The 25,205-nt window shown below is 42.4% G+C and overlaps 1 protein-coding gene across 3 annotated transcripts; it reads right to left on the reverse strand.

Annotated features, from left to right (window-relative positions):
* Positions 1–2,850: 2,850 nt before the first annotated feature.
* Positions 2,851–12,718, reverse strand: LOC136484022 (disease resistance protein RGA5-like). 3 transcript variants are annotated; one of them, XR_010765724.1, is made up of 4 exons: positions 11,779–12,718; positions 3,590–5,513; positions 3,241–3,392; positions 2,851–3,103 (listed from the first exon to the last, which is right to left on the reverse strand). XR_010765724.1 is itself a non-coding variant. In XM_066481191.1 (4 exons), exons 1-3 carry the CDS (start codon positions 12,606–12,608, stop codon positions 3,297–3,299), a joined length of 2,850 nt encoding a protein of 949 aa, XP_066337288.1. In that variant the 5' UTR covers positions 12,609–12,718; the 3' UTR covers positions 2,851–3,103; positions 3,284–3,296. The 3 variants fall into 3 exon arrangements, 2 of the variants coding, with proteins under 2 accessions (XP_066337288.1, XP_066337286.1); XM_066481191.1 differs by having other exon boundaries at positions 3,284–3,392; XM_066481189.1 differs by having other exon boundaries at positions 2,851–3,392.
* Positions 12,719–25,205: the final 12,487 nt, after the last annotated feature.

Below are 25,205 nucleotides of genomic sequence, written 5' to 3' on the forward strand. Positions count from 1 at the left end.
GAGTGTAAAACTGGTATATCAGCCGTGCTCACGGTCACGAGCGGCCTTGGAACCCTTATGGAATAGATGAACACTAAGTAACATTTGTTTATGCTATTCATTATTCATGTTTACATTTGATCATGTGTTTGGCAATGGGAATTGAAACAACTTGATGCTACTCATAAGCTAAAATTGTGACAACTAAAAGCTGAACGCTGTTGAACCGTGTCTAGCCTTTTGAGCCTCATGAACCCCGTGTTACACTTGTTGAGTACGACATGTACTTACGCTTGTTTATTTTCATTACTTGGATAAAAATCCCGGATGGGTAACAGATGACCTTGAGAATGATGATTTCCCTGAGGACTACTAGACTTGTGGTCAACCAGTCGACGTCCCTGTGAATTGGAGCTTCCACGAGAGATCTTTTTATTATTTCCGCTATATTTACGTGATAACTCTGTCTTATTCGTGATGTAATAAACATTTGTGATGATACTATTCATAATTTGTCAGCTTATGTGTGTGACTGATCTCTGGGCGCACATAAGACTTTTGCACTCCATTTTATCCTTAAAATTGGGTGTGACACATGCTCATAAGCCTTATTTCTCTAAAATCTCTAGGCATACCACAGCTAGAGACTTCGCTAAGTTATTCATTGAACGTTGTGATATGCTTAAGGAATGTTTGTTGTCTGGTGTGTCTTTTGTTGCTTTAACTTATGATATTTGGTCTAGCTATTTCGCGGAGAGGAGACACTCCACCAATGGGCCGTGCTATTAGTACTAATGTGCGCAGGCGTTCCAGTATACATTGGTATGCAAAATAAAGTAAATGTGCAAGTAATACACAAAGAACAAAAGTACAGGGAAATATAACTTTATTCATTCTAGAGAATTACAATGTACAATTTTGGGGGAGACTGGAGAAGAAGCTTAAGGTTGTAAGCCGACAAGCTTACATCTCCCGTAGTCATAACGGTAGATGCATCACGAATGCTGTGACTGAAGTCGAAGCGAACAAGGTTGCACAAGCAAGGCGATAGCCCTTTGTGCCTATATCTATGTAGCCGAGCGTGAGGGCAAAGTAGTTGTGGTCGAAGTTGCCATGCTGGTGATAGAAGTAGTCAATGGATCTGTCAGGGTTGCTGAAGTTGAGGAAGTCACACATACTGCCTTTGGCACACGAGGAGGCGCCGTGAGGACAGTGGTGCATAGTAGAAGTTTCCACAAATGAAGACAGTGACACGCCATGGCAGTTTTTGAGGGAGAAGGTCAATGCCAAGGATGATGTAGTCAAGCCGCCATGGACGAAGCATGCACCAAGGATGCTAGGCCTAGGAATGGGTCAAGGACGAAGGCACGTACATGTGTTGCCAATATTGAACATAGTAGGTAGATGGCCCCAACTATACGCCTATGCCATAAGGGCTAGCAGAGAGGGCTTCGATGATGGTTGCGGTGCGCAAAACAGCAGGGGTAAAAGGTGCCGATGCACCCCGTGGTGGTCAGAGTAGACAAAGTAAGAGGGGAAGAGATGGCAACGCTAGCAATGAGGTATTCCTAGACGAAGTGAGGAGGTAGGTCCAAATGATCTAGCACAAGACGAATGATTTGGATGTCACGGCCACGGTACTAGAAGTAGATGGCTAAGACTGCAAATAGCTTGACAAAGACGATCCACAGTGGGCGCGCATCAACATTGTCGGCTGCAGTGAAGATACAATGGCGGAAAAGACCATGGGTGGCAATGCAGCAGCAGCCCCATTGCTATGAGAAGAGGTGCATAGTACTCGGGCGAACTTCATGGGATCCTGCGGTGGCGCACGCAAACTGTTGATCTGAACGGTGTCGCGGTGAGGCAAAATAGGCTGCGTGCTTTCAGTTGATCAGACTAATTGCACGTGAGGTCGAAGCAACGACGACAACTAGGTCATGCTGGAGGCATCCTGATTGGTTGAGGTGATGATGAGCTAGCGTTTGACAACCTGCGGACAAAGAGGCATAGAGGTGGCGCATGTGGCGTCCCTTAGAACGATGTGTTCTATGCCATGCTGCACAGTCAGGGATGAAGAAGAGTTCGGTGAGTCAGCCTGATGTCGGAGTAGAGGTGCACGAAGACGAAGGCGGTGGGCAACGCAAATCAATCATAGATAAGAAAAACAAAAAGAAACGCCGATCAATCAACCAGTGGGAAAAGGACTCACTAGGGCTGTCGGTAAACTTGCCCGGCAGCACGAGAAGCGGAATGTTTAGGGTTTGTGGCCTGGCATCTAAAGCTAAACTCATGATACCATGTAGGAGGAAAAGAATATGTGGGAATTGGATTCTATTGCTGAGCCTCGTGGGCGGATTATATAGGAGTACATTGCCTAGAGGAAAAGAAACCTCCTTAGAGATAAGGGAAGCCAGGATTATATGATCCTATAGTCTATCATAACTGGAGATATCCCATTATACTAATAACATTGCCTTTACTGAATAGTGTCCCATGTCTCGACTCTAAATTTCAGTAAGAAATCTGACGAGGCTAACAGTGGAGACTAATAACTATACCAAAGCAAGCATGTTGCATCCATTGAGATGGAAGCTACGAACTGTTTCTCTGATGCACGAATTCCAGGGCTCAGGCTTTGAGTTTCAAAAGTGTTTGTAGTACAGATTATGTGGAAATTATAGTGTTTGTGGTAGAGATTAATGACGACGGATTCCATGGAAAGTTACAGTTTGATGTTAAATGGAGAAGCCCAGCAGGCTTATGAAAGCCATGAATAGGGTCACGGGCCAATGAACGAAATGTCCGCTCTACTGGCACAAGCAAGGAAAGGTCAGGGCAACGATACATTAAGTTTGTAGCATCCCCACACGAGCATGTGAAAAATGTATTCGCGAGTGCAAAACAAGCTTCCCCGACTCTCCTATATTCAGCAGTACATTCTGAGATTCTCATGCAACTACGTGCTTGGATGCAAGAGGATGGTACAACTGTTTAATCTTGTTTGTGGGGAGAAGAGGATGGTACAAATGTGCCCCCACCTGGCCACCTGCGTGAATAGTCTACTGAAATCTAGATCCATGTCTGGCAGGGGTAGTAGAGCTTCCTTTTGCACATTTGGTTACTGGAGTGGAATCGAGTGCAGAAAAATGAGACATGTAAGAAACATATTGATAACTGTTAATTTGATCGCTCAAGCACAGGTCGCTAATGAAGCCTATAGTAAATTAATAACCAATGTGAATTAGCATGCGTCCAAACCTGCCAGCATGCTGAATGACATGTTGTGAGGACAGCACATTACATGGATTAGGATGTTATAACCGAATCCATTCAAGAGACAAGCCAGCACCCTCAACCGATAAGGTTTCCTCCTTATCATCATCTTCTTCATTTCCTATGGAGACAAGATCCTGAAAGGGGCAAATGGAAGATATCTAGTCATCATCTAGTACTGCCTTGCATTAGAAATGAAGGGTTCAAGTTGAGTATGAAGAACCAAGTAATATATACATGCCCTTCAACAATAACAAGTCTACGAAAATATATATATAATTGGTCCTGAATTTTTTCTTATCAAAACTAAAGGGACAGTATAGCTGAGACTTACACAATAACTGAAACCAACGGACGGATGGTTGGGATGGACATCCGCCTGGTGGCACAGAACCTCTTCCACTTTCCTGGCAACATCATAGCCGCCTTGTCCATGAAAGCAAACGGTGATTCCCTGAAGGGATGGTAGGTGGCCAATGGCCAGGTCCTCAACGATAATTTCACCGTTGCAGAAATCCTCCAGTTGGATACAAAACTCAAAATTTTCAAGCCTGGGCAACGCTCCACGTGGGAAAATTGATGGTAGTACTGATGCGAAATCAGAGAACTCGCAGTTTATCACACATGGGAAGGCATCAGCACTGACCATGAACCTTTCCACGATTTGAATTCCTCCAGTCCCTTTCACCATGAGGATACGAAGAGCTGGCAGCGTCCCGAGGACATGGATGTCCTCCTGTCGCAGTTGACCCACCTTTATGTACAACCAAGAGAGGAGGAGAAGCGATAAAGGATTAATCCATTTCGGCAACGAAGTGGCTCTAGAAACATAAAGATATCGCAGGTTTCCTAGGGACAACTCCACTGAGCCTGCTTCGAGCTCAATGATCTCTTTGGACTTGATTTGTAGGTATTGGATTCTGTGCATCTTGCCTAGCGACTCCACCAAAACTTTACCCAGGTTCTCATCCGTTCCACCATCCTCAGCCCCTGCAAGGTAGACCCAGAGTTCCCTTAGCTGGGTCAGATGACCTAGCTCTTCTGCAATGCTTCCAGAATCCACATACGCAGACCCTAGAACTTCCAGGGACGTTAGGTTACTGAACCCTTCTGGCAGCCAGGTACTCTCATCAACATATAGGCACATCAGTTTTCTTAGCCCAACAATACTTGATGGCAGTTCTGGTATATCAGTTCCAAATACATTTAATGTCTGCAAAAACTGTAACTTCCCTATCTCTACTGGAAGCACACCAGGATATCTAGTTTTTGACAGACTTAAATACCTCAGGTGAAATAATTTGCTGACAAACCGTAGACATGGATGGTCCCTAAGATTGCACTTTTCCAGATCCAATACACGCAGAAGATGATAAGTTGAAAGGGATGGCACTGAATTTATCGTACCTGGACTGAAGATTGTAAGGGACCTCAATTTTGACATGTTCATTTTAGGCCAAGTAGTACTGTGGAAGGATAACCTGCGAACTTTACTTCGCAAAGAAGCTGAGTTTTGCATACTATCACCTCTTAAAGTGGTGACAAAATGTTCTTCTCTTGACAAGAAACAAATAAGATCAAGGACCACATCATGCACACGACAAGCAACAGGATTACCATCCCCACCATCCAACATGTATGTTGGCTCGATCAGGCTTCGATTTAGAAGCTCATTGAAGTAACTCTCTCCAACCTCAAACAAGCTTTGGTTCCCTTCTCCATACTGCACAAAACCTTCAGCTATCCACCTCCATATCAACCGGTCCTTCCTAATATCAAAATCCTCTGGAAATATACTTAGATATAAAACACAGGTCTTCAAATGGCAAGGTAGATCAATATAGCTAAGAGATAATATCTTTCTCATATTGTCCATATCTTGATTGCTTTCAAATCCAGAACCAATAGAGTCACACAACTCCGACCACACTTCTATATTTCTCGGCTTATTAGCCAATAAACTAGATGTGGTAATGATAGCTAATGGCACACCTCCACATTTCCTTAATATTTTTTCTGAAATTTCAGAAAATCGGTCAGGACACTTGCTCCCAAAGCCAAATATCCTTTCATAGAACAATTGTTTAGAGCTCTCATAAGAAAGAGGTTGCATTTGATAAGAACAACCAACTTTCTCAGCAACAGCATGGATACGGGTAGTAATGATGATTTTACTTCCCAAGTTATTGTCATCCAGAGCATATCTTATTGTGTTCCATGAAGGTTCATCCCATATGTCATCGATGACAATGAAGTACCTATGTGTATTTAATGAAAGACATATAAGTATAGTATTAACTATTAAGACAAAAAGGACATCAAAGATTGTAAAGCAGTACAGTTTCTGTACAAAATTCTAGCTGCAGGTCACCACCAGCTTGTCAAAATGAATGACGGAACTACTGATTTATATGCAAAATGCAAAAATATTCACATAGTAACTGTCTTGGAAAAAAAAAAGAAAATATTGACTGATGCTAGGCCGATAGAAGGGTATTCCAAACTTTCCAGTTGGCCCTAAAGCAGATCACTATTTTACTATTAGCAGTACATCAACTCATGCTATTGCACAGGCTATAATCTTAGAAGACATTAGTATAAAGTTCGTGCTTGTTACCTACACCTAATAAAAATACTTATCCATTCACTCTATCTCTTCATTCATTTTCTAATGCAATACCTATATATATGCTCTGTAACCTCTAGCACTTTTGATGAACTTAATAATTACTCTATATTTTTTACATCCATATCCACAGTCTTTTTCCTTCTATATGGAGGTACTCATTTTGTCTTCAACAAGCATTTGGTTGAAACCCAAGCTTAAGCTATGGTGGCTCTTGTTGTCTCACATATCTCGTGACATCATGAATCTAGATTTTGACTTTCAAATATTGATCTTATTAGTTGCTAAAAGTTTTATCCACATGTTTAGTTGAAATTCTTGTGCCTGTTATATATTTTATTCAGAACTCTCATTGTGTATTTTATTGAAAATAAGGGTTCTAGGTCCTAGACTGCACTCTTAATAACTATGATGCCACAAAAGGTCATTTAAGCCTATACCATGTCGTTCAAGATCTGTGGTGGGGCTTGAAGTGAGATCTAGTAGTTGTCAATCATGCTAACTTCAAAATGATATAAATATTTTAGTCTAACAGTCAATGGTTACTGCAAAGGAATTTGAAAAAATCAGGAGACCACAGTCACAAAAATGATTTTAGCAAACAAGACGTTTCATTAAAGGAGGCGGGCTAAAAATAGGGCGGTCTCCCAAAATATTCACTTATTTTCAGAGGCGGATGTTCATTTATGGAGATAACAACATCTCTTAAAATTGATTTACAAAAGCGGGCATCTTAAGGCTTCCGTCTCTGAAAACGATTATCATTTTCAGAGGTGGATGCCTTAGGAGGCCTACCTCAATTAATAGATCTGAAGCCCAACCAGCCCATCTCAAAGCCGAGAGTCCCTCAAGTATATAAGTAGATCGGCTAGGGTTTCTTAGTCTACTCTCTCCCACCCAACGGCCGCCTCCAGCTCGTCTTCCTCTCTCCCACTCGCCCTAGTGGCGCATTCAAAAGACCCCGGTGGGGCATCATGCGAAGCCCACTCCGCCCCATCTCTCTCTCTCTCTCTATCCCACGCCGGTTCCATGCTCGCAAGTGGCAGCACATGGTGCACCGAAGATAGGCACCGCATGCGAAGACCGGCGGCGTGCGGCGCACACAAAGGCTGTCGTACTGGTGAGTCCCTCGTCTTCTCTCTCCTTCCTCATCTCGACTCTCTCGCCCTTTTTCTCTTGCCTTCAACTCTTTCTCTCCCTTTCATATTGGAGGTGGATCCGGCGGTGGCGGTGTCTCTCTAGTGGTGGCGCCCGTCCATTTGAGGATTCGGTGGAGGCAGATCTGGCGGCGGCTCCTTGGTGGTTGCGCTCGGTGCGGTTGCGTCCCACATCTGCGATATCAGAAGCAGATCTGGTGGCGGCGCTTCTTCGGCGGCGGAGTGGCCAAGGACTCAGCAGTAGGGCCCCAGGAACCGGCGAGCTCTGCGGCGGTGCCCTGGGAACCGACGAGCTCTACGGCGATGGGCCACAATGGGAACCACGATGGGCTCAGTGGGCCACCGCAGCAGACTCACCATGCTGGATTTTTTAATTGCATTTACAAAGGTAGATGGGTTGTTCGCCTTTGGAAATGCTATATGCCCGTCTCCGAAAATCTTTACTGTGCTAGTGGACCATATCCATCTTTTAGTTAGCACCTCCTCCACTACTCAAGAATTGATGATTTCTATATCAAAAAATTATTTATAGTAATATTTTACATAAAAATATAGTGCTTATAATTATATTACCAATACAGATATGTCATAATAATTTAGTCAAAATCTAGAAATTTATCTAAATTAACAACTTATAAACATTATTGACATGGATATTAAAATAAATTTAGTTGAATTGTCGGTATATATGAGTCATTAAAAGAACATTTTTTATGATTGCTGAAATCAAGGAATATATATTTATTATGCAGCATGCATGTGTACTTAATATGCATGATGGAACAAAATGTAGGTTTAGTTAAGTTAGTTTTTTAGACATCAATAGTTATAGAAATGGGTAATTTATAAACTTATATAGATGTAATTATGTTTATTTCAATTTTTCTAAAGTAGCACATGCTAGTAATTGGGATGTTACTTCGAGTGGTATTTTAGTTTAATTGTAACAATGGAAGAAATTAATAATTTAGATGTAAATTTGTAGATTATGTATCATAATGGCAAGGTGGGTAATTTAGATGTAAATTATGGTGTTACTTTAGATTATGTTTTATAATAACAAAGGTGGGTAATTTATATGCAGATTTTGAGGGTTACTTTATATTTTTTTTTTCATAATGTCAGAGGTGGATAATTTTTTTAAAAACAGGATATAGATCTATTAGATTTGATTAACAATGGTTATTGGACTCTAACAAGTTGAGGTCCTGATCTTTCTGATGTTTGTGAGAGTTACTAGAATTTAACAATTTTTTCCTAGCACGTCTCATATGGATTAACTTGTGGGCTCTGTTAGGGGTTCTGATTAGTAACCGAAAGATTTTCTTCATTGTAAGTCATGTGTCGATATTTTCTCAAACTAATAATCTGAACTATGTTATTTACTGGCATGTTATTTACCACAAGGGATTGTCAACTCCGTACCTAAGTGAAAACTTCCCTCCTACACCGAAAATTTGGGAGAAAAAAATTCATGTGTATTAGAGGAGTTCCACACCCAGATTGAAGGTGTTGTAAGAATCGGGTGAAATATTCATTCTCCACACCTGAATTTTTTGTTACACAAATTCTACTTAGAAGTTGTAACAAAATAATCACCATAACTCTAGTGCAAGTTGATTGTAAATCCAGTATAAGTTGACAGTAACTAAAACTGGGGTGCGAGAGAAAATTTTCACCCCAATCAGGAAGAAGAAAGGGAACGAAAAGGAAAGCAAAAAATTTGGGTATAGGAGGGAAGTTTTTCATCCAAATCTTAGTTTTATTCCCTTCCATGCGTACTATTTAGGAAGAAGAAAGGGAAATAAAAGCAAAGCAAAAATTTGGATACGGGGAGAGAAGATTTTCACCTGAATCATAGTTTTGTTCCCTTCCTTGTATGCTCTCTGGGATGAAGAAAGGGAAAGAAAAGGAAACCAAAAAAATTCTGGTGGGGAAGAAGATTTTCCCCAGGGCACCATATAGCGAAACTAGGGGCGGACCTTAGTGATGGACAAAGGTGGCCCTGCCCCCACTACCAGACTCAGTGAATTTGCCGAGTGCCAGGGGCACTCGGCAAAGCCCAATTTGCACTCGGCAAAGGCTTTGCCGAGTGCTGCACTCGGCAAAGACCACTCGGTAAAAAATGAGTCGGCAAAGACGTCTTTGCCGAGTGTCTTTTGTCGGGCACTCGGCAAAGCCTTTGCCGAGTGCCCGACACTCGGCAAAGTTGGAACCGAAAAAAAAAACCCGAAAAAAATGGGAATTTTTACCCAAAAAAAATAAATTTTTTTTTATTGGTGGAGGACCCCACCGGTCAGCGCCCATCCATCTCCGGCTTTTTTCGCGTAAATTTCACGGCTACGCGGCCGACGGGATTCGAACCCGAGACCTCCCGCTGCGCACAAACCTCCTCTACCACTACACCACACTGTCACTTGTGTCTAGATTCCGTTTTAGTTCCCAATATATTATACTAAACCGAGTGTAAATTGTTTGTTTGAGGCCCTAAACGAATTCAAATAAAAAAGTTGTGAACTACAAAGTTTCGTAACTTTTTGAGATCTACACTTTTAGTTTAGGAAGTTTTTCCATTCGAGGTCGTTTACAAAATTTTAATTTTAAAATTTGGAAATTCAAACGCGGTTTTGCATGACAAGATGTTTTCAAATCAAAAAGTTGCCAACTACAGTGTTTCATAACTTTTCGAGATCTACAGAGTTTATTTTGGTTGTTTTTCCATCCGAGGTCATTTATAAAATTTGAATTTTAAAATTATGAAATTCAAACGCAGTTTTTCATGACAAGATGTTTTCAAATCAAAAAGTTGCCAACTACAATGTTTCATAACTTTTGGAGATCTACAATTTTTATTTAGGAAGTTTTTTCATCCGAGGTCTTTTGAAAAATTCAAATTTTAAAATTTTCAAATTCAAACGTCGTTTTTGCATGACAAAATGATTTCAAATCAAAATGTTGCCAACTACAAAATTTCATAACTTCTCAAGATCTACAAAGTTTATTTTGGTCATTTGTTCATCCGACATAGTGGTAGTAACATTGTTCACAAATCTTATATATTTGTCTTCTACTTTCATGAAACTAATGAGAGATATGAGAGATGTAGATTTTATGAACAACGTTATTGTCGCTTTGTCAAATGAAGAAATGACCAAAATAAACTTTGTAGATCTTGAGAAGTTATACAACTTTGTAGTTGAAAAAAGTTTTTCATTTGAATTCATTTAGGGCCTCAAAAATTGATTCGAAAAACTGATTTGCCGAGGGCCAAAAAAATACACACGGCAAAATGGCTCTTTGCCGAGTGCCAAAACATAGGCACTCGGCAAAATACGGCTTTGTCGAGTGCCAGAAAAAAGGCACTCGGTAAACTGAGAGTAAATTGCTTGTTTGAGGCCCTAAATGAATTCAAATCAAAAAGTGGTCAACTACAAAGTTTTATAACTTTTTGAGATCTACAATTTTCATTTAGTAAGTTTTTCCATCCGAGGTCGTTTGAAAATTTTGAATTTTAAATTTGAGAGATTCAAACATAGTTTTGCATGATAAGATGATTTCAAATCAAAAAGTTGTCAACTACATAGTTTTATAACTTTTGGAGATCTACAATTTTCATTTAGGAAGTTTTTCCATCCGAGGTCGTTTGAAAAATTCAAATTTTAAAATTTTCAAATTCAAACGTCATTTTTGCATGACAAGATGATTTCAAATCAAAATGTTGCCAACTACAAAATTTCATAACTTATCAAGATCTACAAAGTTTATTTTGGTCATTTGTTCATCCGACATAGTGGTAGTAACATTGTTCACAAATCTTATATATCTGTCTTCTACTTTCATGAAACTAATATGAGATATATGAGAGATGTAGATTTTATGAACAACGTTATTGTCGCTTTGTCAAATGAAGAAATGACCAAAATAAACTTTGTAGATCTTGAGAAGTTATACAACTTTGTAGTTGAAAAGTTTTTCATTTGAATTCATTTAGGGCCTCAAAAAATGCTTCGAAAAACTGATTTGCCGAGGGCAAAAAAAAATGCACACGGCAAAAAGCCTGTTTGCCGAGTGCCAAAACAAAGGCACTCGGCAAAATACATCTTTGCCGAGTGCCAGAAAAAAACACTCGGCAAAGACGTATTTTGCCGTGTGTTTTTGTTTGCCGAGTGTATTTTATTTGGCACTCGGCAAACACGGTCTTTGCCGAGTGCCCGATAAAATACACTCGGCAAAGCCTCCGGCACTCGGCAAATCGCCGGTTTCCGGTAGTGATGCCCCCCCCCCCCCCCCCCACACACACCCCCCCCCCCCCCTAATCTATGAATATTATTGATGAAACACTACCACAAAGTGTATCAAAAACATGGCTACGACTAGGCAGTGCAGCGTCTGTTTCATTATCAATGACTTTCTACTTGAGCCGTTTACACTATCTGTGAACCGGAAATTAATGTCTTGATAAGAAAGAACAATCCAATTATTACATTCCTTCTAAAAATGCATTTTGGCAAACAGAAACAACATATGTGGCAAACAGAACTAACATATGCGTGGAAACTAAATAGTGAATAACATAGCAACAATATTTAAATTGCAGTTTTCAGGTCTCTCTCTTTCTCTCTCTATAGAGAGAGAGAGAGATACCCTTTTAAAACAGTATCTGCCACTTTCTGATAAAATAAGAGAGTCTAAGCAAACAGTTGTTGGCGTAAGAATAAGCTAAGTGATGCACGCCCATACCTTTTGCTCTCGAGGAATCCACGAACCGAATTGGTGAGCTGCGCTTCGTCCAATATCATCATATTAGAATCAGTGTGCCCCAGATTAATCAGAATGTCTCTGAAGACTTTCTTCAGGTCGGGGATTCGCCCCACTGAAACAAATGCTGCACAACAGAAGTTGGCTTTAAACTCGTCAAACACTCTCTTGGCCAGAGTGGTCTTGCCCAGCCCTCCAAAACCAACAACACATACTATCTTCATCTTCTTGTTGGACATATCATCGTCGCTTACAGATAACATATTGATGAGCGTAGACTTTGGCATATTCATGCCAACGAGCTGTGACCTTTTTGTGAACAGAGCCGACAAACGAGGATCAATACTTGTTGCAGCAGCAGGCTTGGCCAGGACATCATCGACCCTGTACCTCGCACGACGCTCGGCCACCTCCTGGAGTTGCTTTTTGATTTCCTCGATTGCACCAGCGATGTCGTGGCGAGCCTTGACCTTGCTTATAAGCTGGCCCATTTTCTTCGTGAGGCGTTTGACCAAGTTTCCATCTGCTGGCTGAGGGTGAGGGCGGCCGTCAACTTGAATGAGAAAGGTGTCGAGGATATCCTCCAAGTCGTAGGATGCCTCCCTGACGTCTCGTGCCCAGACCTTGTCTTGTTCGTCAAGCTGGTCCCATGGCACTGCCGCCACCTTGCGGAGGGCGGCGTGCATGCTCTCGAGCTCCCGGGAGAGGGACTGGACTTGCACCCTGACGCTCTTCTGCAGCTTGTACTCCTCCTTCAGGAGATCCAGCAGTTTGGAGGGGAGAATGCCCAACGCACCCGTAACAAGGTCCATGCTAGCTCACGGCTGCCCAAGATGAATCACTCAAGCTATTTGGTTGCTTGCTGGGACGGGCGGCAGAGATAAGAGATCAGGAAAAGGAATTGGGCTTATGGGGATGCGTAGACGCAAGCAGAGCACGCTATATATAAAAGTGAAGAGCGTAGACTCTTGGACAGGCTCAGGCACGGTGATGAATGATGGGTGTAACTAGCCGCTATTAGCCGCTATAGCCCGATTTAGCCCGCTATTAGCTGTTTGAGGAGGGAGGCCGCTAAATGGCTTAGCCCGTTATTTAAAACACTGGGCAAGAGTAGATGAACAAGAGATAAATTTTAACATCAACCCATGGTAAAGATGGTAACATATTTTATTTTTGTAAAAAAAACTGTATTTATCTTTTTTATAGGACATCTCATGAGTATTATCATGTAGAATCCTTTGGTGTCTCCAATTACCAATAGTAAGATATTACAAAAAGCATCTGTCTTAAGCAGCATCCCCTTGTGTGGAACAAAGTATATATGACTGCATTTTTTTTATCATCGACGAACCTTATAGGCCCAAATTCGTAGGAACGCTGGGATGACTAAGGACCTATTTGTTTCGGCTTTTGCTAGTTAGAAACCAAAAACTAAAACAAATAGTCTAGCTGTTGAATTGCCTTTTGAAAAGTTGAAAAGCAGTTTATGATGAAATGAACCAAAAGCTAAGAAACTGGTTGATAGATATTTTTCTGGCTCTTGATATGGTGAGAAGCTAAAGATTTATCAAAAAATTCAATAGCAAAAAAACAAGCAGCCAAAAGTTAGAAAAAAGTAGCTTCTCAATCATAAGCCCCAACAAACAGATCCTATGTGGTACTACATTGTGTTTCCTTGATCCAAAAGCTTCATAAGAAAGGTTTTTTGCATTCTCATCGCCTACTAATGTATGAATGACGACTTGGTTCATATCAAATTTAATTTGGCCATGTGTGTCAACAACACCAAAGCAGAGAGCAAGGAGTGGCTTAGATAAGGTAAAGCAGACGATTCACACTGAGTCAGGATAGCTGCGTCGCATGCTAAGGATAAAGCTAGCTGGCTAACATGAATTTCCTTAGTGTAGAAGGAAAGAATCTATTGAAAGTTAAAGAGTAGCTAGTAGTCAGCAAAAGAGAGAGATAAGGACTCGAGTGGGGGCATTATAAAGCATGAATAATTGTACCAGTTCACTAGTGGACAGTGTGGCCAAGCAGAGATTTATTTGCAAATCTTTGAAGGGAATGGACATGGACGCGTATGCTTTTTCCTGCTAGATCGCACTAAAGCTGGGTCGTGATCCAGCTGATGGACAGAGCACCCAACCTGCCGGCCACTATGTAAATGTTTAATGTTCTTATCTTGTGGTTGTTTCTTTGGTTTCCATGTACGTTCGGCACAACAAACGTTCCAGAACCCAGGCTTTGCTCACCTTATTTTTAGGCCGAAAAAACTTTTCCGTGGCCCCAACAGTAAGCTAGTAGGTTACCTCGATCCACAGCTGGTGGCACAAGGGCACATATAGTGTGTGCATGCATGTTGCTTCATTAATTACATGCTTCGTCTGACCTAACCGGATCAGAACGCAGGCTCTCGACCAATTCAAGGCCCACAAGAACAGAGCAGCTTACTCGAGCACTCACTATCGTCGTTGGTGCTCGCTCGACCGTTGTATTCGTCTCATTTTCCACAGGGAGAACCACTACTATCGTTGCTGGGTCTTTGGAGGCGCCGGCACACTGCTCGATAACTTTGAATATGGTAGGCAAATGGGCTAAGCACTACGTCATCAGAGCATCACTGCTGGCTATGCTGAAACCGGAAGTGATTGTTATTCATGATCTGTTCGTAAGCCTAGGATCAAAAAAAATTCAAAGGAAGCAATTCACCCAGCAGTGAAGGCACGTATCACTGCCGATTTAAATCACCAACCAATAGTGATATATATCACTGCCAGCTCAGGCTATAAATGGGCAGTGGTAAGTGTCATATCACTACCGGCTCAGGCTGCGACCCGGCATTGATATATCACTTACGGGTCAAGCCATTGACTTACCTTGGAAGTGAGTCAAGAGGCTGATTACCTCAGGCACATGGGTAACACGATTCATGGGCAAAGTTGTAAACTATGCAGAGTTATTTAAACTGATATATCAGCCACGCTCTCGGTCATGAGCGGCTTAGATCATTTTTGAGTTACATGGTTCTATGGATGGTTTGGGCTATGCTTAATTCTGATGATAATTATACTTTTCACGTGGGAGCTTTAAGCATTACCTAGCGCAAAATATTATCGGCAATGCACCCTTTGTGCCGGTGTCGCTCAACCAGGCGTGCGAATGGAAGCAAACCAGCAGCACATAGCCTGTTATAAAGAAAGAATATTAATTACCGAATTTGAACACAAAAGGCACGAGCGTACAAGGTACAAAATACACATACCGTGGAACCCAGTGGTCGTCAAGTATCCACAACTCGTCATGGGTACGAAGACGGAGGGCTGGTGGAAGCTGCCCATCCTGCAAGTTGGAGCGGTGCCTCTGGTCGACAACAGGGTCGATGAGCTCCATGCCCGCCATCCTACAAAAAGCAAGTCATGTTTCAAAATAAAATAACATATGAATAAGTAATGCGAATTTAGTTGGAAAGTCATAACAGTACATACAATGTTACGCGCTAGGGCCTTGTTGAGTGGCCTGCCTAGAGTTGCATTTTGGAATACGCCACACTTCCGTTCCATCTGGTAGCCTATTTGTGGGGTACGCATCACAATTTTTCCTAAGATGATTTCCACCACAAGCGAGGCAGAAGGGACGCTTGTCTGAAGCCTCGAAAGCATCCATGTCATTCCTAATACATCGACTCTTGCGACGTCCCTTTGTGTCCACCCTTTGTTCTGCATTAGGAGACCAATAACAGTTGGAGTCATTAACTGCCTTAGTGAAATCAGCAACGGCCCTCCAACCTCGAAGCTCACCACACCATGTGTTAAATATTGCTTCCTTTTTTAAATAATCCGACACAAAAGTCATCGGAATGTTGGCTTTTCCACATGCGGCAAGCACATGGGAGCATGGAATATGGTAGAACTTCGGCTTGTTGCATGTGCACTCGCACTTGTTAACCTCTGGCCATAACTGACACTCCATAGTTATATCACTTGGACCAGTGCCAAGTCCGCCCTTGTCACGCAGCATGACTTCGTACACAAGGTCCTGGTTGCCAACAGGAAACACCCTATGCAGGGACCCTTTGGCACTCTTCTCCTCGAGGTATGCAGAAATCTTCCAAGAATATTTCATCTGTGGATTCTAAACGACAGTCGCTGCCGCTTGACAACGCTCTCGCAGATACAACATTGTGCCCCTCAGGATACCCTCCACAATTGCAACCAAAGGAAGTGAACGTGTACCTTTGAACACCCAGTTGTAAACCTCAGCTAGATTTGTTGTCATTATGCCGTAGCGTGCACCATAGGTATCATGCAACAACGACCACTTCTCGACGGGCTCCTCTTTAATCCAATCTGAGAAACACTTTAAAGACCGACCCCCCTTACGTCGGCGAGTCTTGCTTCTAGCCTCATTAGGATCGGCAGTAAGGCCTTGCAGCTCCTCCTCTCGTGCCACAACAGGTTGATGACGCACTTCATTCATGTGGCTTGTGGTCAACTCGTCTAACCTTTGCCAAAGGAAATCAAATTTCTTTCTCTGGTTCTGCTTGCATAGCCTTTTGAACAGGTCCATCAGGCGCTTGCTCTTGAACTGCTTGTAGAAATTACTACCTAGATGCCTCATGCACCAGCAACTTTGTATATCTGGCCATTGGACCTCTGGATCCCTACCGTTCTTCAATTTATCCACTGCATTCAATAAACCTGCATTACGATCATGCAGGACACAAGCATTCTCCCTATCTTCCACGAGAGGTCGTTTAATCAACTTTAGGAACCACAACTAGCTGTCGCTGTTCTTTGATTCAACCAGGGCGAAAGCAATAGGCACAACCTGGTTGTTGCCGTCAACCCCTATGGCTGTTAGCAACGTACATCAGTACTGTCCAGTCAAGAAAGTGCCATCCACATAGAGAAGAGGTCGGCAATGCTTGAAGGCCTGTATCATGCACCCCAGAGACCAAAAAGCTCGTTTCAGGACACGGTCTCCTTCCCCATTGATGTAGTCATCAATATCAATTACAGTCCCAGGGTTTCTCGCTTGAATGGTTGCTATAAGAGTTGGCAGGTGGTGATATGAGTCCTTGTAATTACCGAACCTCTTCTCCAAGGCCAGATGTTTTGCTCTCCAAGCCATATCATAAGACATCTCATAGCCATATCTATTCTGAATAGCAAGCATTATCCGAAATGGAGACATGCCAACTTTTTCAACTATCTTGCCGTACATTACATTAGCCACGAATTCCGCCGTCATGTTCTTATGCTTGATCAGCGTTGTCTGTAGCAAGAAACTGTGTGGTTCAACAATAGTGGTGATGAAGTTGGTCTCGGTACATGGCATATGACCATGCACACGCCAACCTTGGGTCACACACTTAACGTCCCACGTCATGGGTTAGAAATAACCACCTTGAACTGCTTCTTTTCCGAAAATGCCCACCGTCGAACTGCGTGCTGCAGATGAACCTTGTCATGAAACATCTGCCCTTGCCTGACCTTGATCCTTGAGTACTCCCACGACGAATGATGAGCATCATCGACCGTCATGCAATCTGGTGCTATGTGAGCCCAATCATCAGGGATATCGGTCTCGCCGTCAAAGCTCTGGCCCGCAAATTCATCCACAAAGGCATGGTGCTCCGCATCATCAGCCTCCATCTATTCCACGATCCTTTCGTCCTCCTCACCCTGGTCAGATTCCATATAAGGACCATACTCTCTTTCGCTTCTCCATCCCCTGTTGGGTTCTAAACCGCCTGAGGATCACAAACATAGGTCTGCTCAGCACTTGCGGCCTCTAAGTTGTCCTCTGCTGCACCTTTGTTGCTACTCTCACCCTGCATGCCACCATCTATGAACTGAACAAGCATGATGTTGCAATAACAACGCTCCAATGCCTTGGACACGAGAAAATGCCACTTCTTCATGTTACTAGCCTCATACAGCTCCCACCTCAATCCATTCTCCCGCAGTTTAGGCACCAACATACTAATCCTAAAATGATGCTGGGAGGGCGGAACACCTAAGTATTCATGTAGCCAGGATAAAACTTGTTTCCGGCCATAATCTAGCGGCGAATTCAGTTCTGTGTCAAACACCTAGAACTCGCTAAGGTCTACCCCGCTGTCCCCATATCTAATTTCACCGTTGCCATGGTAAATTCTGAAAGAGACTAAATTGGTCGACATTCCTGGTCGCATCGTGCAAAGCATCCAGTCAGCTAAAAGAAGTGCCATGCGAACCTACTCTAACTAAACAAAATAAACTCAAAAAACTAACCCTAACAGCAAACTATTAACTAAACTAGCCGTAATTCAAAAGAACTATCGGAAACTAACCCTAGTCCACCTAAAACTAATCTACAACTAAAACTAATCCTACAACTAAACTAACTAACTAATCTAACTAACCAGAACTAACTAAATATACTAACACTACTACAGGATGGACTTGTTGTCCCGGGCGGTAACGGCCTTTAGTCCCGGTTACCACGCCAGGACAACAATCCCGGGACTAAAGGTGGAACCTTCAGTCCCGGGTCATCGAGCCGGGACTAAAGAGGGACCTTTAGTCCCGGTTGGTGTTACCAACCGGGACTAAAGGCCCTCCAGCCGACCAAACGTGGCCGCACCCTTTAATCCCGGTTGGTAACCCCAACCGGGACTAAAGGTTCCTTTTCTTTTTTTTTGTTTAATTTGTTTTCAGTTCAGTTACACATATTTGTTTAATATATAATATGTTTTTATGTACGTATTCTACGCTGCTAATATAAATACACGCACGCATATAATTACATCTAATTCTCATCTCGAGCATTATTATGTTCGAATAAAGTATGAAACTATATATATTATAGATATATATGTATATATACAACACTTTCATAATCTTGTTCTCGAAAATAACGATATCAATAAACATTTAATTTACATCATTAGTTCCTTAGGATCAAAGTAGAACTCGCCGTTGGGATTTAGCACTTTTTCTAGAAGATATCCTGCTATTGACTCTTGAACTGCTTTCAGATGGTCTTTTTGCATGACCCTTCGTTTCAACCATTCAGTCTTGCATTTGAAATAAAAGGAAAAGTATTAATACATACATATATATATATATATATATTCATTTAAAAATAAATAAAAAAATTGATATATACGTACTCTGAGGACATCTTCAGGAGTTCTTCTTATGTGTGTAGTGATAAATTCACAAACGTAGTATCCACATAAGTTATTACCTGGTTGCTGCCGCAAACACCACTGTACGAGAAGAAGATTATTCTCATCATCTCACACGTAAATTGAAGTACGATATAGTAATTAAACACATGGGGAAGTATATATAGTACAACTTACTGGTATTTCAACTACATTAAGTGGTGCCTTGCAATCCTTGCGGTGTTGCCAAATAAACTCTTTCCAAACCCTGTGCGACCAATAATGTACGATCGTTAATAAATTATGGCAAAGTCTATTCAATAATAGTTGTGCACGAGAGATCGAAATTACCCCTGGATAATGTCTATCATATCTTGGTATAGTGCTCGCTCTTTTCTCAATGAGTCCAAGATTACTAACCGACTTGAGTTTAACTCAATGACAATGAGTATCCAGTGAAACCTGCATTGGTTTATACACACACGTACATGCATATAAGTTGTATTGATATTACATAAAATGTGTAGACTATATTATTATTAACACTTACTCAAAGTTGTACGGAAAAAGTATTGTTGTCTTATCGTGCTGCTTCACGAAGAACTTCATGATATTCGTCTGTGCTTCAGATACCCAGTGCTCCTTGACAATAATATCAGTTTTGAATACGATATAAGGATCAATGAAGCCAACACTGGTGTCTTGTATTCTTTGGAGCTCTGACATCTGGAATCTGTATATAAATATAAGTTACATGTGAGGATAATTATATACACATACGCATGGAAGTGAGTTTATTAAATAAAAGTAAGAATCACTTACAAACAAAAGGAGCTAATGATTGATTTGTCCAGAGCGTCCAAGTGGTATAGTTGATGCAATTCTTCGAAACTAATATGTAAGATGTCATCGCCATGGAAGTAATGATGGTCTCTAAATCTGACAAAGATCCACTGCTCACCCCTGCCACACGCATGCATGTACCACTTGTTGAGCAAGTACATTTGCGTACCCAATTCATTCAGAGCCGCAGGGTTGTACAGACTTTTACCAAATTTATAAGTCTTCCAGGTATCAACTTCCAGGTTCTGGATTGGAGCTTTGCCCGTCAATTGATCCAAGGTTAAACCAGTTAGTTCAATAAAAGCATTAAGGTCTTGAACTGACACTTCTCCAGAGTTGTCTGGTCGATAGACTTCTATGTTGGAACCATATTCATTAGCAACAACAAGATTTTGCATTGGTTGCTTCTGTTGTCCGAGCTATGGGACATCCTTCCCTGATGCTCTTTTCCTTTTCTTATGTGCATCATGTTACTTCACGAGGGAGCGGTCATAGTCTAATAGTGGCGGAGGCTTACGAACTTCAAGCATCTTTTTCTTGTGAGCTTCGACCTTCTGCCTCAGCTGATCTCGTGGTATGTAAAAGTACGACTTCTCCTTAAACTTCGCTTGTCTCTGCTTTTGGATATCTATAAAAAAATCTTTCACTTTTTTGTCTTCTTCAGCTGCTATCTGCTCATCAGTCTTTTCAGGAAGTATTTCTTGAGAAATAACTCTTTTTTCGGGGTCTTCTTTGCCGCCGAGACCTTAGACGTCTTTGTAGTGCGTCGCTGTGGAGGGGGTGGGGGCGGTGTTGGAGACCGGCGTGGAGGCGATGAGGCCGGTGTTGGAGTCCGGTGTGGAGGCGTTGGAGATTGTTGTGGAGGCGGTGGGGCCGGTGTAGGTGTTGGAGATCGTTGTGGAGGTGATGGGGTTGGTGTAGGAGTTGGAGATCGCCGTGGGGATGAAGTCGTCTCGCCCCCCGCGACGCTGTGATGAGATGGGGAATGAATGATTGGGCTAGGCTGGGGGGAGACCCTGCTACAAAAACAAGTTGTGGGTCAATTATTTTTGAAGCCAATATAAAATTAATGGAAAATAATATTTCATTCACTTTCATTCGTACCTAGGGTGAGGTAGGGGAAGCAGTGGCACCCTAGGAATGATGATGAAGCCTTTGCGCCATTGAATAAATGTCTTCTCTGCTTCTCCTAGTGTCTTCTCCCCATCACCGCCTTCAATGTCAAGAGGAACATTGCTGTAACCTTTGAGCACTCTATCGACCAAGACGCTAGCATATCCAGGTTGAATAACTGACCCATGGATTCTTGGTGTCTTCGTTCGGTCTATTGGAGATACAACCCCGACAGCCACCATGATTGATGCATTATTACCATCTGGAATGTGCAGCTCACATGTTGTTAGAGGCTTGGTAATGTCATCAACAGGGAAGCGCAACCTAGTGTCACCTTGAATAACTGGTAGCTCCATGGAATTGAAGCACAACTGCTTTTCATCTGACCAACGGGGCTAATGGTGACTCCCGGTGTTGATTGCGATTGCATTTTATTCATTGCTAGCTGCACTTGCCTCTTGATCTCCTCCTGCATTCTTGCCTCAAGAGATTTTTCTCGTTCACGTGATTCAAGCAATGCTTGTCATGACTCATTAACAAATTGCTCAAATACACGGATTCGGTCTGCCTCCTCATCCTTCTTTCTCTGGCGGCTTCTGTAGGTATCCTTGTCTACTAGGAATGCTTGTAGCCACGAAACCGCCCCATAGCCTCTTGTTCGACCACCGTGTTCGGGATTCTCTAGGGCATATGTCAATTCATCATTTTCTCTGTTGGGCTTGAAAACACCACTATCAGCTTCTTCCCTAGCATGAGCTAGTCTCTGTGTTGCTCTCTCAATTTTTTGGCCAAAAATTAGCTTGCCAGTGTCTGGGTCTAGGCTTCCCCCATGAGCGTAGAACCAATTCTTCACGCGTTGAGGCTAGTTCTTCTCTATTGTTTTAGGTATGATTCCCTTGGCAGTAATCTCTGCTTCTAGGTTCTACCACTTGGGAATAGCACTCCTATAACCACCTGATCCCATGCGATGATGGTATTGCTTCTATTGGGCATTCTGCTGATTCCTCATCACACGTTCCTCACTCTCTTGAGATGTCTTGTATTGTACGAAGTCATCCCAATGGGACTCCAACTTGACAAACGCCTTAGCATTGAAATCCGGCATTTCATTCTTCAAGATAAACTTTTTATACAATGTCTTCTTCCAACTCTGGAACAATGTTGCCATCTTCTTCATTGTCCAATCCCTCACTAGCTCCTTCAAAGCATCATCTGCTTGTAATGTGAAATGCTAAGTGATATCTCTCCAAGCTAGGTTCTTGTCACGATCAGATACAAAACTAACATTAGGAGCAGATATCTTCTGCTTCCATTCACGAGCACTAACTGGGATCCTATCCCTTACAATGAACCCACATTGATTGACATATGTCTAAGCATGTGGTCCCAATGGTTTGCCGGTGTTGGTGTCGAATTCTGATATTATGAAACGGCCCTCTAATGGCTTTTTTGGCCCTCGGACTTTCCTACTCTTGCCGGTGGTTGATATAGATCTAGAGACCAGCTACATGAGTAGAAACACAACGATTAACAACAAATATATGTATGCATGCATCTATAAGAGATGATAGATAATCAAAGAGTAAATTGCACCGTGGGTACCTAAACTATTAGGTGTGTAACACATAGGTATTCAAACAAAAAAACGTAACTCGTAGGTACTGGATCTATAATTTTGGCTCTCCAACGGTACTCGCGCGGAAAGGACCCAAATAAGGCTGGACATCTCACGCGGGCCTCTAGGCTGTTTTGCGAAAAAAAACCCGCTGAATCATCTCCTTCTCCTCATTCTCAGTCCCGTGGCCTTGAAGCTCTGTCTCCCTCTCTCGCCGCCCGTCTGCCATCATGCCGCCCGTCTGCCTCCCACTCACGCAAGCTCGCCGGATCCATCTCCCTAAGCTCGCCGCTGCACCCTCCCCCAAGTCGTCATGCGAGCGTTGTCCGGCCATAGCGGCGCTGGGAGCTCTGGTTACCAGCGCCTGGCGGACCGCGGGGAGAAGACTGGGCTGCCGCTTGTGCCCTGCCCCACATGCGGTGCGGAGGTCTTGGAGCTCGTCTGTGGTCCCGGATCTAAGGTCCCTGGGGCCGTTTTCTTCAAATGCCGCTTTCATGAAAGAGATGTAAGTGCATAGTGCCATTTTTTGCTGTAGGATTGGTGTTCTTGCCTTGTGATGCAGGTGCCAGGAACGTGCCCGTGGTTCTTATTTCAAGACAAGTATGAACGTTTGCTCATTGCAAGGGGACTGATTGGAGGCACCAGAGAGGGAGGCCATGAACAACAAGTTGTTGTGAATCATGATGAACTTGGAGGATTGCAGGGAGAAGAACATGCTGTGGAGGCACTGAAGAGTGGGATTGCTGGTTTGGATGCAAAGCTAAAGAAACTTGTAGACCTAGGTCAAATTGGAGTTGTGTGCTATGTGGTTGCTTCAGTGTTTGTTGTTGTTGGTGTCATCGGCATGATGCTCAAGTAGGAGTAGGAATTGTAATGCAAATTTGGTGCAATGAACCTGATTCAAATCAGTTTGGCAATGAAATGGAATGTGTTTTGTCCATTCAAATCATTTTGGCTCATTGAATTGTGATGCATTGGTGTTTATTCAGTGAATACAATTGACAGATGTGGGCTGAACAAAGTGAACTCAAATAGCTTTTTTCATAGGAAATTTTGACAGCAACATTTGGCAAGGCAAGTTAAAAACAAGAGTAATTCATAGGCACCTAAATATGAGTAATTCACAGGCACCTAAAAACAAGAGTAATTCACATTTGCCAACATTTAGAGATTGATCTAGTGACATATAGTCACTAAAATAGCATCCGTACATTAGAGATTGATCCAGTGACATATAGTCACTAAAATAGCATCCATACATTAGAGATTGATCTAGTGACATATAGTCACTAAAATAGCATCCTACATTAGAGGTTGACCTAGTGACATATATAGTCACTAAAATAGCATCCATTACATCTCAGTTTTGGTGCTTGCAGTACACATCCTACCCACCAGTGCACTACACCATACTAGCTGCATATGACCTATACCTATATGATCACTGCACAAAAGAAGGAAAACTTCAGCTGCTGAACAAAAGGAAACTGTATTTGCTCGACAAAAGCCAACTATCTGTGATGTACAAAAGGGCATCAACACACTCCATAATCCTTCCTACTGTCTAGCTGGACCTTTCTTGGCATTCACTATCTTCTTTTTTTGGTTCACTGCTTTCTTGGTCCTTGATGTCCTGCCAGCTTTGGTAACCGTTGTCATCTGAATTTGCCTTGCTGGTGGAACATTGGAAACGATGTAGGCAGAATCTGGTATAGGTTGACTGACTGGATGCTGTCTCATAGTCTGTGAGGCCTGGAAAGGGTCCAAACAAGTTTGTAAGCTAAATTGTGTGGGCCAAAAACAAAAATGATGATAATGAGGGAGTTGTGGTACCTCATCCAGTAGTTGAGACAGCATAGGGTTGTCTACTTGGGACATGGTTGCTTCTGTTTTAGCTTCTGCAGTATAGACCTCCTGAAACACAGATTCTAGTGAAAATAGGTATTTTGTACCAAATAAAGGGGACAGTCTGGTTGCACATACCTGATATTCTTCTTGATGCCTTGCTTCCTCATGTGCTTGTTGAACAACTGACCTTTTCCTTTTCTGGACAGCTGGTTCTCCTGCTTCCTTTGCTGCACATCTTGCTACATTATGGTTAGGTTTTCCACAGTGATGGTAGTGCATTGTTACTCCATGTTTAGATAGCCTTGGTCCATTTCTGCCTTGTTGTTCATGTGGTGCTTTCTTCCTTGCCTTTGCTGGCCTACCTGGTTTCTTCTCATATTTAGATGGCTTCACTTCTGTGCCTCCAACATTTTGCCAATTAGTCTTGTCAGAGCATGGAAAAATTTGGAAGTTGTATGCATTCTGGAAAGCTTCAATGGAGTAACAGTGTGGGAGCACTGAGTCTTCTGGAATTCTTTCATGCTTAAGGCAAGCAATTGCATGACTACATGGTATGCCTGTCAAGTCCCATCTTCTACATTCACATTTCTTAGCTGTAATGTCCACAACATACTTCCATTCTCTATCATGAACCTCAAAAATTCCACTCCCACTAGGTAATGGGTAGCATGTGTTGGACATCTCTGCATGCCTAGCTAGCTTCTTTCTAATTTTTGGGCATATGACCATGTGTCCCCACTTCTCAATAACCTCTTTCTGCTTGGTGTAGTGTCTGGTCATAAGCTGGACCTTGATCTTTTGTAGCATGCTCAAAATAGGCAATTCTCTGGCTTCCAC

Source organism: Miscanthus floridulus, chromosome 9 (assembly GCF_019320115.1).
Source record: "Miscanthus floridulus cultivar M001 chromosome 9, ASM1932011v1, whole genome shotgun sequence".
NCBI lineage: Eukaryota > Viridiplantae > Streptophyta > Magnoliopsida > Poales > Poaceae > Miscanthus > Miscanthus floridulus.

Bases quoted from the DNA above. Each gene is read 5' to 3' on its own strand.
- LOC136484022 (XM_066481191.1), bottom strand. From the start codon at position 12,608: ATGGACCTTGTTACGGGTGCGTTGGGCATTCTCCCCTCCAAACTGCTG. The intron at 5,514-11,778 runs GTATGGGCGTGC...AAATACACATAG, and splicing joins GGATTCCTCGAGAGCAAAAG to GTACTTCATTGTCATCGATG. The intron at 3,393-3,589 runs GTAAGTCTCAGC...TGCCCCTTTCAG, and splicing joins CCGTTGGTTTCAGTTATTGT to GATCTTGTCTCCATAGGAAA.